Here is a 16,499-nt window from a genome sequence, read left to right as displayed (position 1 = left end):
GGACATTTCACCTCTGATTGGCTAACATAAATGGGTCTCTAATAATGACTCTGTTTACTCTGCAATGTTGATGTTTTATCTCCACAAATAACATAAGCCTGGAGGAGTTTTGGCATGTGGCGGAGTTGCTAATGCTAATGGTTTGCTTCAACTAGTCAAGACGTTCTCTGCTGTTTCCTGGACGCTTAAACAACAATAGCCTTCCCTGTTGTGAGTCAAGATGGGTGAGTCCATGAATGTTAAGTGACAGTGTGACGTAGATCTATCAGTATTTTCTAATCCTAGTCTATTTTCTATCAGAAGCTAATACCATAGATAGGTGTAAGAGACTATTTTTATGATCAGCCTGCATGAAAAGTCAAAGTAACTGATTATAATCAGAAATAATCAATAAAAATTGTTTTTCAGTGTTCCACACCTTTAAGGATTTCAGCAGTTTGTTTTCAATTCAATTCAAAAATACTTAATTAATCCCAGAGGGAAATTGATTATTGATTATTTTCAGTATAATTTTCTAATGAGATACTGTGAAAATGAATCTTTTAAAACGCGATCTTTGCGCAGTAATTTAAAATGAACTGTGATGACTCAAACGCAGACATTTGAGTGTTTGTTACTAATCTAAGTAGCTAAAACGTGGAAAAGTAGCCCAGATATTTGCAGGCTGCACTAAAACCCACAAAATATTGGCTCTTCCCCTGAACACGTTGTCAGGCTTACACATGGGATTTTCTGTTTATAATGTTAGAATAAATAGTTTTAAGGTAAATGTGAAAAACAAAATTTGTGTTTTACTGGACTAGGTGATGGGTGGACTTAAATGTTTATTTATATTTATTGCTTTAGTTCATCCAAATTCATTTAGGACAGTGAATACAAGTGAGGGTCCCTTTTTCAAATTTTGATTTTAAAAATGAATCCATTAATGTTTTTGATACTTCAATGACCATCTGTCAAAGTTGGCTACCAAAACCAAATGTATGCACACACCAGAATGGAATTTTCTCATCCATCAAATGTTGTAAAAAAGAGCCTTTCTGCAGGGTAAAACATAACATGAACTTAGTTGCACATATAGAAAGCTTTTATTTCCGATATTCAAACATGAACGTCTTCATCTGTTGCATGCATGAGAAACAGCAGGTCACAATGTTGCTGTGGCCTCATGTTGCTTTTAAGCTGATAAGAGCCAAAGCAATTCTTGCAACACTGCCCCCTCTCTCACTCTCTCTCCCTTTCTCCCCTGCCATCAGCCCCCTTTCTCTGTCAGCCTCTCTCTCTTTGCATCCAGCAGCCCGGCTGCTTCCAGCCTGTCTGGTGCCAAGACTCAGATTTCAGAATTTCCTTCTACAAGCCACATTTAGAGTAGCTAGCGTACTTTGTATATGTGTGTCTTTCACTTGTGTGCAAGTGTGTGCTGAAGCGAGCGAGTCTGTGTGATTGTCTTCATTTTCACTGTCATGATGCGCCTCTTTCTCTTTGTATGCTGCCTTCTTTTTCTCTTTCTCCTCTGCTTTATTTATCTAGAAGACTCATCTGTTATAATACAAGTCAGCTAACATAACAGTTTTTGTCAATTGCTATGATATTAAAATCCATTGACTGAAGAAAGTTCGCAGTTGCTTGAACTCATTAAGCTAACTGTTGAGCCTGTTGTCAAAACCTTCAACCATTTCACACGGTTTAGCAAAACGCTAAACACATTCTCATTCTTAAAACACATTCTGCACTCTAATGTACACGTCGTTCATAACGGTAAGCACAAGTGGCACACATTTACCCATAACAAGAGCACAAATGTCATTGATTGAACACAATCAGTCAAAATAGATTTCACTTGTTTCAAATGATGTGACAACCAATATAAGCAAGTTCAGAGAGCAAACAGGTTGTTGAAGGTGGGAATGAGAAAGTGTAACAATGGATAGAAGAATTCATGTGAGAGGACAGGGACGGGTGCATATGCGAGGTGGCGGATGAGGAGGAGGGCAAGAAAGAGAAAGAGGGGGATGAAGAGGAAAAAGAAGAGCAAGACAAAGAGTGGAAATATCCAATGAAATCTGAGCAACAATCATAGACCATGTTGTTGTCCATGGGCTGACAATGAGGGAAGCAGGACTAAAGCCGGGCAGGCACTGTGCGACTTTTTCACTTTTTTGAGCCGATTTTCCACTTGTGCGAGAATCCACAAGATTGGGGCGAGTTTTGCGCTGAGCGTCGTGTAGTGTACAGGGGGTTACAAGAGGCGATTAACACCACGTGACCAGCTACCGATCAGCAATCGTGAGCTCGCACGGACTTCTGGCGTGTTTGATATTTTGCACGTCCCTCGTGAGGGTATCGCACTGTTGAAGTGGCGATGCGAGCAGCTGCAACCCAAAAAGTATCAGAACCGCTCACGGCGCATGCGCAATCCTGCATCAACACCGCTCGCCCGCGATTTCCCTAATAACACACGTTGTTCATTTTTATTTCTACATGTTTTTTTACTCACAAAGATTGTCAAGAAAGCGTGTTTGTCGTGTTCATGTCAAATTAAACTGATCAACCCCATAAATCCCTGTGTCCACCTGCAGCACTCCCGCAGGACAACAGGCAAGACAAAAAAGTCTGACGTGTTGTGTAAAAACTGCTATTTTTAGCATATTTTTAGGTCCGACGTGTTGCTACCAGATGTACAGTGTGAGCAGTCAGGTCGCATCCGAGAACTGGATCGTACAGTGTGAGCACATGACTCGTGAGATCTGCCCTGCGAGGAAGTCGTACAGTTTGAGCTGAAGCTGAGTGCTACGAGTGAAAAAGTCACACAGTGTCCACCCAGCTTTAGAGTGCAACCCAATTTGAGCCTCAGGAGGGAAAATATTGCATGTGATGTTGATTAAGTGCTGTGGCCTGACCCAGCCCACAGACAAGAAGAAGCCCATTGATAACATGTTTAGTCCTTTGATGTTTTTCATTTTATTATTGTATTTTTTTTCACTGTCATTGAACACTGTAGCACAATGGACTGCAGGCTGTATATGGTACCATAAACAAATTGATTTAAGAGTAGTGTTTGATTTTGAGTACAGCTAAAACTGTTTTGAGGCGGAAGTTTGATTTTGCAAGAGGAATGAGAGGTTTTGTAAATCATGCTTGAAGCTGAGGTTTTGTGTTTAATGTTTTGAGAAAAGGGAGCAAGGTTTCAGGAATTGTGCTTTAGCAATTGAGAAAAACTGTAGTAACCCTTTGTCTAATAAACATGACACAGGCCTCTACATCTTGCTGAGATTTCTTTCTGAAGTGGTCATGAGTGAAGGGTGGTTTGGAGGTGGGGTTGTGAAACACTCACATAGGATGGCATGTGATGGAGTTGTGGTTTAGGTGGTGTTGGAGCAAAAGTCTGACAAAGCAGGGAATTTTGGAAGAAGGATAGTTTGAGGAATATGTATTTGCCTCAAGCTTTAAAGTGACAGTGTGTAGTTTTTTCCATTAATCTCTGGATATCCATCAAAATGTTGTTGAAAATTAATGAAATGATGCCCAGTTGTTGAAAAATATTGGCGGCTTCATAATAAATAACAATATAAACTGGGTCTAAAATACATGGAAGTGGGTCTAAGGGTGTTTCTCAATGTCAGGGCGCCTTGCCTTGCGAGGCGATGTCTTGCGAGGCCAGACACTGTCCTTCCTTGGTCAAAGAAAACAGTTAAATGGAACAGACGCATCACGGCAACTACTAAGCAACTACTAAGCAACTAACCAACAATAGATAACTTCTTTGGATCTAAAAACAACATTTTAAATTAGCTGACTTACTTTTAAACTTTAAAATTGTCCCCGAAGTTGCTGCCGGCTTCTGATCTGCCGTCATTTTGAAAATACTGCGGTGTATTGTGGGTAGTTTTTGACCAAGGCTAGGCTACAAGACACCTCCCGTGTATCCTTGCTCAGCTACCTAAATGGCTAACAAACGGAGAACACACGCCTTGGTAGAACATGAACATTGGAACACGTCTTGGCGGCTCCTGATGACGTATCTCCTAGGCAACCGGGGCAGGGCCAAGATATCAAGGCAAGGTTCCTTGGCATTGAGAAACACCCTAAGTCTCTGGGCGATGCCATATTTGACACCATGTTTTCTTCTACAGGAGCCCATGAGGACAAAACACATTTACTGATTTGTAACAAACGGTTACAAAACTTTTGCCGTTCATAAGCGTTGTTTTACACATTTACCTCTTCACTCATTTCCAGTGATGAAGTGGAGTCAGGTGTACTTGTCGTTTAGCTGGAGGTTGTTCTGTGTGCGCACAAAGCAGTACATGTGATAATGCTGCTGAAATTCATAATTTATAAGAATGACCATTACCGTAATATTACTACCAGGCAAGGCGGAACGAATGCCGCAAAATTCATGCAATGCCATGTCGGCATGGGGCGTTTATAAGACACACAGTTGCGGTAATATTACGCCGATTTTTCCCGGTACGGTGTGTCTTATTAAAAGGGCTTTTGATTTGTTATCAATTTTCATCCTGTGGCCACGTCCAGGGAGGTTGGCTGCAGTCCCATGGATCTGAAAATTCTGAATAATATGTTAAACTGTAGTCACAGGAATATCTAGCTGCTTGGAGATGGTCTTGTAGCATTTACCTTTAACATGCTTTTCTATAGTTTTCTTCCTAATCTCCTGATGCAACTCTTTAGTTTACTTCTTCTGGTCCATGTTGAATATAGTACACACCATGTCACCAAACAATACAGTGACTACCTGGAGCCCTACCTATAGGCCCACTGACTGACAAGATTGTAGACACCTGTGAAGCTAATTAGTGGACACACATTAAATTAACATGTCCCTTTGGTCACATTTTCAGTATTTTCTAGGGGTACCATCATTTTTTGTGCAGGCCTGTTCCGTGAGTTTATTTGTTTAAATAATTTTGTTGAAGCATGGTTGAAAAGCAATGTCTGACTTTCATTGTTTTAATTTCAAAGACTTTTTTTTATTTATTACTTTTGTCAAATTCAGGTTATTTCTGACCATTGTGGGTTTGTCTTTCATTGACCAAAGGGTAACAACCATTTTGCCCACGTCTGTATATGTTTTCCTGTGCATGAAAGTGAATTATCATGTTTTTAACACAGACAAGTTTGTGGAATTTATGAGCTTCAAGGAAAGCCAAAAAATTGTCAGACCAAACAATATTTTCCTCGGTGCTGCCAGTCTGATCTGTTCTGAAGTCTTTCTCTGAAATGTTGTTTTCCATAGTACTGTTATTAGCTGTTGTCATGAGGACTTGTGGCTGCTTTTTAGCAGAAAATCCCACAAATGTGCAATTTACACAGAGCTGGAACCAGCAGTTATGTAAAATATGCTTTCGAGCATTGGTCTTTCTCATCTTGACTTTTAGTCAGTTACTGAATGTCTAGACTGCATGTGAGTGTTTTTGTTTATAACTGACTCACTAACTTAGGGCTTAAAGTCTTTAGTGAAAATGCTGATAGAGCTAATAAAGCAAAGGATTCTGTGTGTGTGTTTGCATCTTAGGAGTGTTTGTGGGTGTGTTTGATGTGGGATTGATCAAGGGCCAAAGATGAAGCCACAGTCTTAAAAGACACTCATTTTTTCCTTAGAGAAAATGATTTCCTGTTTCTCAACATGTTTGAAAACCTTAGAATAGTGAGTGCGACAAACGTTGCACATTGTATATTACTATCACTGTTATGGCTGATAACAGATATTTGCAGATGCATATGTGTGTGTGTGTGTGTGTGTGTGTGTGTGTGTGTGTGTGTGTGTGTGTGTGTGTGTGTGTGTGTGTGTGTGTGTGTGTGTGTGTATGTATGTGTATGTATGTGTGTGTGTGTGTATATATATATTAGAGGTGCTGAAAAGAATCGATTCAAGTCTGAATCAGGATTCTTATTTATAAAGATTCAGAATCGATTCACAAAGGTTCAGGATTGATTCCAAGAACTCAAATATTTGGCATGCTACAGGTTTGAGATGTACTTTTTTGATCTTTGTTAAGAGAGCCAGTACTCCGTTTACTTTTGTGGTCCCATAAATTGAGATGATTTATTCAATCTGCTGATAAAAGGGCACTTGTTGTAATTTTTTCCATACTCAGAAATTTGAGATATTCTCATATTTATTTTCTAAGTTGATAAATGAGTACTCAGGATTCCTCATGCAACTTGTTTCTACACATACTTGAAAAGTATTTGACCGTATTACTTTCAAAGCTACTGTTAGGTAACTACAGATTTGTTATAATTTACAAGGTAAGCAAAAATAAATGTTGCCTTTTGGTCAAAAGATTGCTTCTGTTTACAGTTTTAGAATAACTTTATTTTACATTGTAAATTTGCATTTTTGGAGCATGACCAGTTTAAAGTCAAATAAAAATGTCCCATAGCTTTAACTAACTTGTACAACAAAGTAGTTAATCCTGGAGCTGACACTCTTTGTTAATACTGATTGTGAATCGATTTAAATCGAGAATCGATTCTGAATCGAATCGGCACCCCAAGAATGGGAATCGAATCAAATCGTGAGTTGCTCTAAGATTCACATCCCTAATATACATATATATATACACACACACACACTGACATTGACGCTTCTGAAGTCGGCTAATTTTGTATAGACTGAAAATTATGCAATCAGATATATACATATAATTTTTTTTTTTTTTGCTTTGATTCCCCCTTGTCTCTCGTCTTCCTCCGCTTATCCGGGTCCGGGTCGCAGGGGCAGCATCCCAACTAGGGAGCTCCAGACCGTCCTCTCCCCGGCCTTCTCCACCAGCTCCTCCGGCAGGACCCCAAGACGTTCCCGGACCAGATTGGAGATGTAACCTCTCCAACGTGTTCTGGGTCGACCCGGGGGCCTCCTGCCAGCAGGACATGCTCGAAACACCTCCCTGGGGAGGCGTCCAGGAGGCATCCTGACCAGATGCCCAAACCACCTCAACCGGCTCTTTTGATCCAGAAGAGCAGCGGTTCTACTCCGAGTCCCTCCCGAATGTCCGAGCTCCTCACCCTATCTCTAAGGCTGAGCCCGGCCACCCTACGGAGGAAACTCATTTCGGCCGCTTGTGTCCGTGATCTTGTTCTTTTGGTCATTTCCCAAAGCTCATGACCATAGGTGACGATTGGGACGTAGATCGACCGGTAAATCGAGAGCCTGGCTTTCTGGCTCAGCTCCCTCTTCACCACGTCAGATCGACTCAGCGTCCGCATCACTGCAGACGCCGAACCAATCCGCCTGTCGATCTCCCGATCCCTCCTACCCTCACTCGTGAACAAGACCCCAAGATACTTAAACTCCCCCACTTGAGGTAGGACCTCTCCCCCGACCCGAAGTTGGCAAGCCACCCTTTTCCGGTCAAGAACCATGGTCTCAGATTTGGAGGTGCTGATCCTCATCCCAGCCGCTTCTCATTCGGCCGCGAACCTACCCAGCAAGAGCTGAAGGTCAGAGCTGGATGAAGCTAGGAGGACCACATCATCCGCAAAAAGCATATTGCAAATTGCAATTGATTCCATCAAGTGCAATTTGCAATATGTTATTATATACACACACACATCACACACATTTACACTTCATAGTTGATTACTATCATTTCCATTTTTTATTTCATTTTATGCAATCAAACAAAATTTACATTAAAACAATTCATGTTCACAAATAATCATAATTGAAAAGGAGCAGAAAGAAGCAAAAACTTATCTGCCCCCTTTACAAATCAGACATTAGCTGTTCAACTCAAAAACTGTCGTTCAACTAACCCCCACCCCCCAACACAAACAAGTCTATCAGCCTACTTAAGATCTTATCATTTCATCAAGATACGTTTGACACTTTTTTTAACAACAGAAAATGATTTAGATTGTTTTATTTCACTGTCGAGACTTATCCATAAACAGACACGTTTAACCGAAATACATCTTTCCATTATCACTGTTCGGAATTAGGGTTTTTAAACAATATCAATTCCTTTTAATTTATAATTACTTTCTCTTTTTACAAATCTCTTTTGAATATTTATTGGTAAACGTCCTTAATGTGCTTTGTACATAACTTTTAATCAATGGTATTCTACTAAATTGTCAAATGTCATTAGGTCTAGTTGTAAAAACATGGGATCCGTATGATCCCTATATCCACTTCCACTAATAACTCTCATGGCTCTTTTCTGTAAAAGAAAAGTTTAATGTGTAAATATTTTGCTGGTACTTCCCCATACTTCAACACAATATGTCAGATATGAAAGCATTAACAAACAGAATATACAAAAGTCACTGTCACATGACTAAACAATTGCACATCATGACCCCCTTACCCTCTAAAAAGATAAACTAATGGAAACGAGACTGAAAAAATATTAGTTATTAATATCGGCCCAGTTTTACTTATCTGGCCGATATGTTAAAAATTGCTAACATCGGCCGATACCAATATTGATGCTGATTTGTTGTGCTTCGCTACTAGTATTAGACTTCAACTGAAACCCAAAGGTCATTGGTAGAAATATTTGTTTTCTTTCAATTTATGGTGATTATTAAAGCTGTCTCTATATTCTAAAAGTGTAAATAAACTTGCTCTGCACAAGAGAGAAGTCAGCCATGATGGAAGACAACCTTTGAGGAGTAATATCACAAAGGCTGGACTTTTTTGAATGTATGTCTTTGGATTGATATTTTTTCTTTTATCTTTCTCAGTATTACGGCCTATGTCATTGACAAATGACACCCCAACTTCACGTGTAGGTTACAGCATCCCTTTGAAAGCACACACATACGCCATGATGCACAGCCTAATGTCGTCAAAGAGTGATGGGGCACCATTCTGTCGACAGAAAAAAAGTCATCTGTTCCATCTCAGACAAATAACAATAAGCCAGGGGCTGCATTCCAGTGGGCTTTCTCTTTGAAATGGGATACCGGCACACGCATTACAAATATATCTCTTGTTTTATCTTCCGGGCCAGGCCCATGGAAAAATTATTCCAAATACCTGCCACGCTTTATCTGGAACCCTGGAATAGGTTAGGCCGAGCCGGGAACACGAGGATGTCTAAAATAAGGCCTCTATTATGGGATGGAGTGGAGATGGATGGAACAGAGCGGGAAGGGACAATGATGGGGGTATTTTAGGTGTATCAGGTCTGTGAAAAAGGCCCTGTTGCCGTGGCTTGGATCTGATTTAAAGTCTACAGTGTAGGCCAATGTCAGCTGTTGTACAATCTACGTTTGATGGGGGAGGGTTTGGGCGCAGATGCATGCTTATGTGGTCTCATACATCCATCTCTAAGCGGGAGTATAAAGTGGGTGTATAAATAACATTTTTCCTACAGATGTTCTCACCTTGACAAATCTGCTATTAGGCGTGGCATGACGACCCAAAGTGATGTCTTTATTTGCTCACTTCACCCTCTGAATGCTAATGTTTGATGGACGGATTGATTGTAATCCAATTCAAACCCAATTTAACTCTCTCAGGCTCAAAATAACTTTTGATAAAAGGATGAACAACTAAGTCCTTCAGGGGTACTTCTGAGTTAAAAAATGCTCATGAAATACAGATGTGGAGTAACCAGGTAGACAGGTTTTAACTGTTGCAAATCTGCAACGCCTCCCTCCAGAGGGTTAAGTTTAAATGAGGAAAAAAGACGAAGAACATGGCAAAGAAAAGAGGTAATGGATAAAAGTTATGTAGCAATAGAATAAAGAGAAAAATTATCTGAATGCACAGTATGGATTAGAGGAAAAACAAGCTTGAAAGAGAGCTGGTAGAAATCCACAGCTGGATGTGTTGAAAACACCTCCTCAAGGAATTTATTTATCTCTGAAGTTCTCTTTTGTGAGACCCAACAAGGAGTTTGTCATTGTCGCCTGTAGAAACCTGCTGACATTTCCTTCAGCAGTAGAGTGTGTTTGAGCACTTGCACCAGACTTGTGGTTCAACATAGTTGTCATAGCAGAACAAGATGCTCTGTTTCATCAGCAGGATTATCTTTTGGCAGAAGAAGAATTTCTTGCTGAGCAACAATGGTAAAATAATGACAAGGCAAATTTGGTGAATGAAACTATTTGCATATGATCTAAAAATGGCATCAGTCTGGTAGAATGGTAGAATTTTTCACTGAGGCATAAATCCTTGGTGTTTGGTGCTCCTTTCATGCGTGGGCCACTTCATATTCCATTTTTCCTTGTGTTTTTTGGTTGTTTTTTTTATTTATATATGAGATGAAAACACAAAAACTGAGGATATTGACTACTTTTTATTAGGATGAAATGGCTAATCTATGTTTGGGATCCTAACCCTAACCCTCTGAAGCAATTGGAAACGGGTTTGTTTTACTGGGCCAAAAACACTGTTGACAGCCAGCCTCTGTGTTGGACACTACCATCAGTGAATACCATTAAACTCCTAAGTCTTTAACCTGCTCTCCGACATAATACACACATGTCTTGTGTGGCTCGTGGGTTTTTTGTTCCTTGGTTAAGATTAACTTGTATGTTTCAAGAAGAAACAGAGCAGCTTTGTTGACTTTGTGTTTGGATGGGATGGAAGTGGGGGACTCTTTCACTGAAGCAATAAGACTCAATCTTTTCTAAAAATGTAAAGTCCTAAAATAGACATGAAATGGTCCTCTAACTTATTTTTCCCTCTCCCTCCATTATACCGCAGGGTCTCGGGCCAGATTCCAGTCCTTTCATCCATCGCTCATGTTTCTCACTCTTCCATGTTTCTTGCAGGGCTGACTCTGCCAAGATGACACAGCCCATGAGAGGCGACCAAGCCCACCAGCCGGCCTTAGCCCGCAAGTCAACTAGCCTGTCCTCACCAAGTGCGGCTCGCCGGCTGTACCGCAATTTGTCTGGAAAGTTCCGCGTGGGCACCAATCCCCCTTCTCTGGAGGACAGTGTGGTGTCAGGACGGGGAGGGGACAAGGAGAGGCTGCGTAAAACCACCATTGTAAGTCAGAAGAGCGAGCAAGGAGGAAAATATAATAAGTCCAAGAAAATTTGGATGTAAAAAGTCAACCCACTAGATAACCAGCTGTGGTAACAATACTGACTAATGTAAAGTTCTTTAAAATCATTCAGAGTGTTTTAGGATTTCTTTGTGTTCCAGTTCCAGAGTAATGAAGCATTGTTTGAGGCCGTTGAACACCAAGAATTGGACTTGGTCCAGTTGCTTCTATCCCAGTACAGCCTTGAAGAGCTGGACCTGAATACTCCAAACAGCGAAGGTCTTCTCCCTCTTGATATAGCCATCATGACCAACAATGTGCCCATGGCTAAGCTTCTGCTGAGAGCTGGGGCAAAGGAAAGCCCCCACTGTGAGTACATAAGCTCTAGAACTTCCTTTAACATCATGAAACAAGCAAAAGTTCTAGCTGCCACTACTTAAGACTAAGCAATAATGAGTTTTTTCCAACCTTATGTGCCTTGCAGTGAAAACACATTAAAGGCACTGATGGGGTAGTAATCATGATGCAATATTAGTCATCTTTGTAAGCAATTTTTATTTCCTGTGAGCTGTGAGCTGTTGCTGCCTTCCTCTGTTAATGATTAGAACTCGTCAGTAAGGCTCCTGGGATGTTTGTGTTTGCAGCACGCACTCACACACACACACACACACACACACACACACACACACACACATTTTCAAGAGTTGAACCAGACGTCTTATAAAGGTGTCATTAAATTAAAAACACTTGACTGGAAAGTAGTGTTTACTGAAGTTTGGTCTTTGATTTTGCTTTTATATCCGAAACCCAAAAATTTCACTGGGCTGTTTGTGTGCGTGTGCATACGTGCATGTGTGTGTATGTTTGTGCTTGTCTGAAAGTAATGGGGTGAACAACAACACATGGGAAAATTCAAAGCTTTCCAAAGTTTTGTGAAGCATCTATTAATCAAACTCCATCCGAGGAGGATCAACATCACAGATGCAACAGATTCTGCCTTGAACTTTAAAATAATTGATTCTGGTGCTCATTGACATGGTCACGCTCGAGTTCACAGTGTGTGTGGTTACCATAGACACAATGCCTGACAAAGACAATGAAACAAATCATCCAAGGCAACTTCATATTCACTTTATAAATCCTTTTGTGATTCTTAGTATGACAAAACCACTTTAATGAGTTGTAAGCAATCCCAACTTCATGTGAAGTGTGTGTGTGTGTGTGTGTGTGTGTGTGTGTGTGTGTATGTGTGCGTGCGTGCGTGCGTGCGTGCGTGAGTGTCTGTCTCTGACAGTTTGGAAAATATCTTGTGAACCACTTGATGGATTTTTTTTTTTTACCGTGTCCTGTCTGGCTGTGAAGCAAACAGAATTGATGTCTGAATGCTGGTAACAAGCCTTACAGATTTACTCTCAGGTGGAGCATCAAAGCGTCAGCTTTTAATGTCACGCCTGATACTTAAAACTTTATTGTAATTGTTTTTGAATGCTTTGTAATTCCGAACAGACACGGAGACAGAGGTGAAAGAGAAAGGAAAAGAAAAGGTGGGGAGAGAGGAGGGGGGGGAGGTTCAACAAAAATAAACTATAATGAACAAGAGTCTGCTTCTAGACCTGCAGAAAAAAAACAAAAAAAAGCCAAAGGGCAAAAAAAAAATGGGACACAACAACGATACAACAAGATCAAGCTATCACTGCGTCAACTTGATGAAGAAATATATAATCAACATTGCTTAAATAAAGAATCACAATAATAAATCACAGTGCATTAAGTGCCCATCATAGTCTTAAGACCTGTGTTTAACGTGCCCAAGCCCATACTTTTGAGAGCACCATGTGAGCACCTGTGTGTGTACACGCGCTTGTTTATGTAAGGTTTTTCTATAGGAGCGTCCAACAGAGAGTGTGAGGGACCACAGATCTGACCCCCAAAGATGTGCAGGAAACGGGGGGAGCTTCAAGTCTCAGAGATCCAGGCGCTGCCCCAGAACACAGGAACCCCAAGGAGACTGCAACCAGAAAGGCCCCCGCCCCCCTCGATAGGCACAGAGGATCGCCCCGGGGGGCCACAACCAGCAGCCGGCAGAGTCCGGGAGACATCAGTGGCAAGCCCACAGGCCCGCCCGCAGCCTCCCACCCCCTAGCCGGCCGAGCCCGGGACCCAGCGACCCGGGACCCAGGGGAGACCACCTCCCGCCGGGGACCCAGCAGAGCCCAGGGACCCATACCCCACCAGGCAGCCACCGGGATCTATCAGGCAGATGCCAAAATCTTAAACCCCCAGACCCGGTTGCCATGAACACTCAGGCAGACCAAGGCACAACCCCTCACACTAGGTGTGGCAGGGGGAGGGGGGACGAAGATCTATATAATCAAAAGAAGTTCCAGGAGAGAGGAGGAGTCAAAGGCCCCCACCTGACATATACAGTCATACACAAACACAGTCACACACTCCCTCCCTCATGCTCACACATGCACATACAACCCAAGACTTACAAAAATGCACGCCGGACACCCACTCATGCTCCCCATACACACCCTATTCACTCTGGCCCCGGTACTGCTGCACATTGGGTACAACCATCACCGGTAACCAGAGTTTGACCCTTTCTGCTGGGGTGCTGATGAGCAGGCTCCCCCGCCCAACGCTGAACACAGCAATCCACCACCCCAGACCCCAACCAGACGGCCAGATCTCCCTCCTAGCCTCCAGCCCCAGGAAGCCAAGCAACAACAGAGGTGGCTAAGACCCCTAGTCTCGCTCCGCCTGCTCCAATATAGTGTTGTGTGATCATGAGGTGTTTTCCATGGCTGTGGTGAGTGGGCAGTGCAGGCATCATCCGGCCTATGCCAGCTGATGCCACCGCACCACCCCACTTACACCCTCAGCCCTCGGTGTCTAAGTGCGGTTTAAAATTAGAAGTGGGCACCGGCACCCGGGAGGAGGCTGAGATATCCCCCTGCCAAATGCCGTTGAATGTGCTCACTCCCAAGGCCCTAAGTGTGTGTTTGTGTGGAATGTCGTCAGTGGAAGTGTATAAGGTGCAAATAAAATTGGGGGGCAGGTTGCCACAGGAATGCGGAATTGGGGTCCATACCCGCACTCCCTGACTTGTCCACCACCCAAGGTCTTATGTGTATGTTTGTGTGATGATTTGAGGGAGCAGGAGGAGAGAAATATGCGTGGATGGGGCGGAATGGCTGGTTGGGCTTAGCCTTCCAGGCAGTCAGCTCCCCTACTGGCCCCAAAAGGCACCTCTGTCGTCAAACTGCCACCCAGGGCATGGAGACCCCAGCCCATCCTGCCAGGGCCCAAATCATCAGCATTACAGAGCCTCACGGAGTCCGAGGGCACCAACCCAGCCCCACCCCAGCAGAATATCTATGCCCATCCCTGCATTTGCACAACTTCCAGAGTATATAAGACATGGGACATCCAGGTAAGGTTGGGTCCTCCCCCTCCTGGACCTCCCCCTCCCCTGTGATGGAACGGCAGAGGAGCCAAGGTCTACCTGAGGCCCCCGAACCTGGGCCAGGCACTGCTGCATGTTCCTGCCTTCTTCCCGGCAGCATACGTCAGGACCCGACCCCCAAGGCCCCGCCCAGATCCCCACTCGGGGTTGGCCACCCCCAAACCCCGAGCCCCCAGGCCCCCACCCAGACCCGCCCAGGGGCAATGCAGCTGCCAGGCAGTGACCCATGTTTGCCGCCAAGATCCCCAAGGGGCCCCACTCACAACCGTCAGTAGTCCACCCCCCGAGGCAACCCAAGCACCTCCAGAGGGGGGCAACGGCCCCCCAGTCCCAGACACCCCCAGTGAAACCACCTCCAGGGAACATCCGGATACTCCAAACTCAGACCCCCCACCCCCCACCCCCCCCACCCCCACCCACCCACACCATCCCGCAGGACAACATCAACGGCCCCCCACCCTCGCTATGTGATGGAACCGATCAAAGGAGCCCAGAGAGATTGATCTGAAGTGGAAGCAGAGGCTATATCAAGTGTAATGTGATCTAACAAAAGATTTCTATACTGGTTAATGCAGAGTTTCTCTATTTTCCCAATTCAAGAAGATAGTTTTCTTAGCATTGCATATGGCAGTCAGAACCATGTGAACCACAGATGTTTCAATCGGGACATCGTCCAGGTTTCCCAGTAAACAAAGAGATGGGGTGGTTGGGATTTGACATTTCAGAGACTTTTACAGGTCTTCACACACTCTACCCCAAAATTCCTGGACAGGTGGACAGGACCACAGTGCATGAATGTAATTGTCAGGAACGTTGTTTGTGCAGTGTGTACAGGTGTCAGATGACACAAACCCCATCTTGAACATCCGATGACCTGTATAGTGTACTCTGTGTAGAATTTTGTACTGAATTAAGTGTAAATCGGAGTGTCTGATCATTTTAAAAGTTTTTAAATAAGTTTGGGACCAGAAGTTCTGGTCAAAGCTGACTGATAGATCCACTTCCCATTTTTCAATAAGGATTACTATTCTATCGTCTATTTTGGACAGTGTCTTATATACTTTAGACCAGTGGTTCCCAACCTTTTTCCCAAGGGACCCCATTTTTTACCAGTAAAATTTTTGACGACCCCCTCCCATTCTCTCTTCCAGTACAAACATTATTAAGAAATGATAAAATTGTTCAAGCACATTTTAATATGCTTTGATTCAATAGATAACAGTAATAGTAGGCTCCAGTACAGAACAAAGTCATTAACAAAACCAAACAGAGCATAATGTGCTTGACAGTTTGTATTACTTTTCTGAACACATTCTTTCTTGTAAACACTGACAAATCAATCATTCCTTTCAATAAACGTTTGACACATAAAAAATACACTGAGCAAAATGTACTTAAATGTGTATATTACTATTTATACTAGATTATTTACTGTAAAGGCTGTGATTAATCAACCAGTCCTATCTTTAATGAACTTTTGACACTTGAAAATAAAACAGAGAGCTGAGGGAAAAGTTCTTAAAAGTGTTTTACTTTTTCTGTACTAATTATTTCCTGTCTTAATTTCAGTAAACTTTTCACTCATGAAGAAGAAATGTGAGCAAAATGTAGGCTATAAACAAGTAATAAATTAAGTTTTGACCCCTTAAAGTGGAGAGGTCCTGGCAACCCACTGAGAGGCTTTGGCGCCCCCTTGTGGGGGTCGGGACCCTCAGGTTAGGAACCACTGCTTTAGACAGTAGTTTGGGGGGTTTGAGATTTTAGAAGTCTAATACCCTTGGTGGTGTTTGTAATTCTATTTTATTGAGCTTAAATTTTTGTTTTACTACAGATTTAATTTGGTGGTATTCTAAAAAGCAATTCTTATCCATTCCAAATTGGGAGACTATTCTATTAAATGGGATGAAGTCCAATCCTTCATATATGTGTTCCAGGTATAGGATTCCTTTGTTTTTCCAGTCCGGAAGGTTCATCATTTTATTTTTTGCAAAATATCAGGATTATTCCAGATAGGTGTGCGTCTGCATGGTACTAGTGAAGACTCTGTCATTTTAAGA

At 42.6% G+C, this 16,499-nt stretch overlaps 1 protein-coding gene across 2 annotated transcripts in view; it reads left to right on the top strand.

The window, feature by feature from the left end:
* Positions 1–16,499, top strand: part of ankfn1b (ankyrin repeat and fibronectin type III domain containing 1b) — a 286,544-nt gene that overhangs the window by 229,872 nt on the left and 40,173 nt on the right. For both annotated transcript variants that reach the window (XM_015963362.3, XM_015963361.3), the window contains 2 exons: positions 10,753–10,972; positions 11,132–11,339. In XM_015963362.3, the coding sequence (XP_015818848.1) occupies positions 10,753–10,972; positions 11,132–11,339 (428 nt within the window). The remainder of the gene's footprint in view (positions 1–10,752; positions 10,973–11,131; positions 11,340–16,499) is intronic.

This window comes from Nothobranchius furzeri, chromosome 16 (assembly GCF_043380555.1).
Source record: "Nothobranchius furzeri strain GRZ-AD chromosome 16, NfurGRZ-RIMD1, whole genome shotgun sequence".
In the NCBI taxonomy this organism is placed as follows: Eukaryota; Metazoa; Chordata; class Actinopteri; order Cyprinodontiformes; family Nothobranchiidae; genus Nothobranchius; species Nothobranchius furzeri.
Note: the sequence above shows the minus strand (reverse complement) of the source record. Positions and strands in the feature narration are given on the sequence as shown.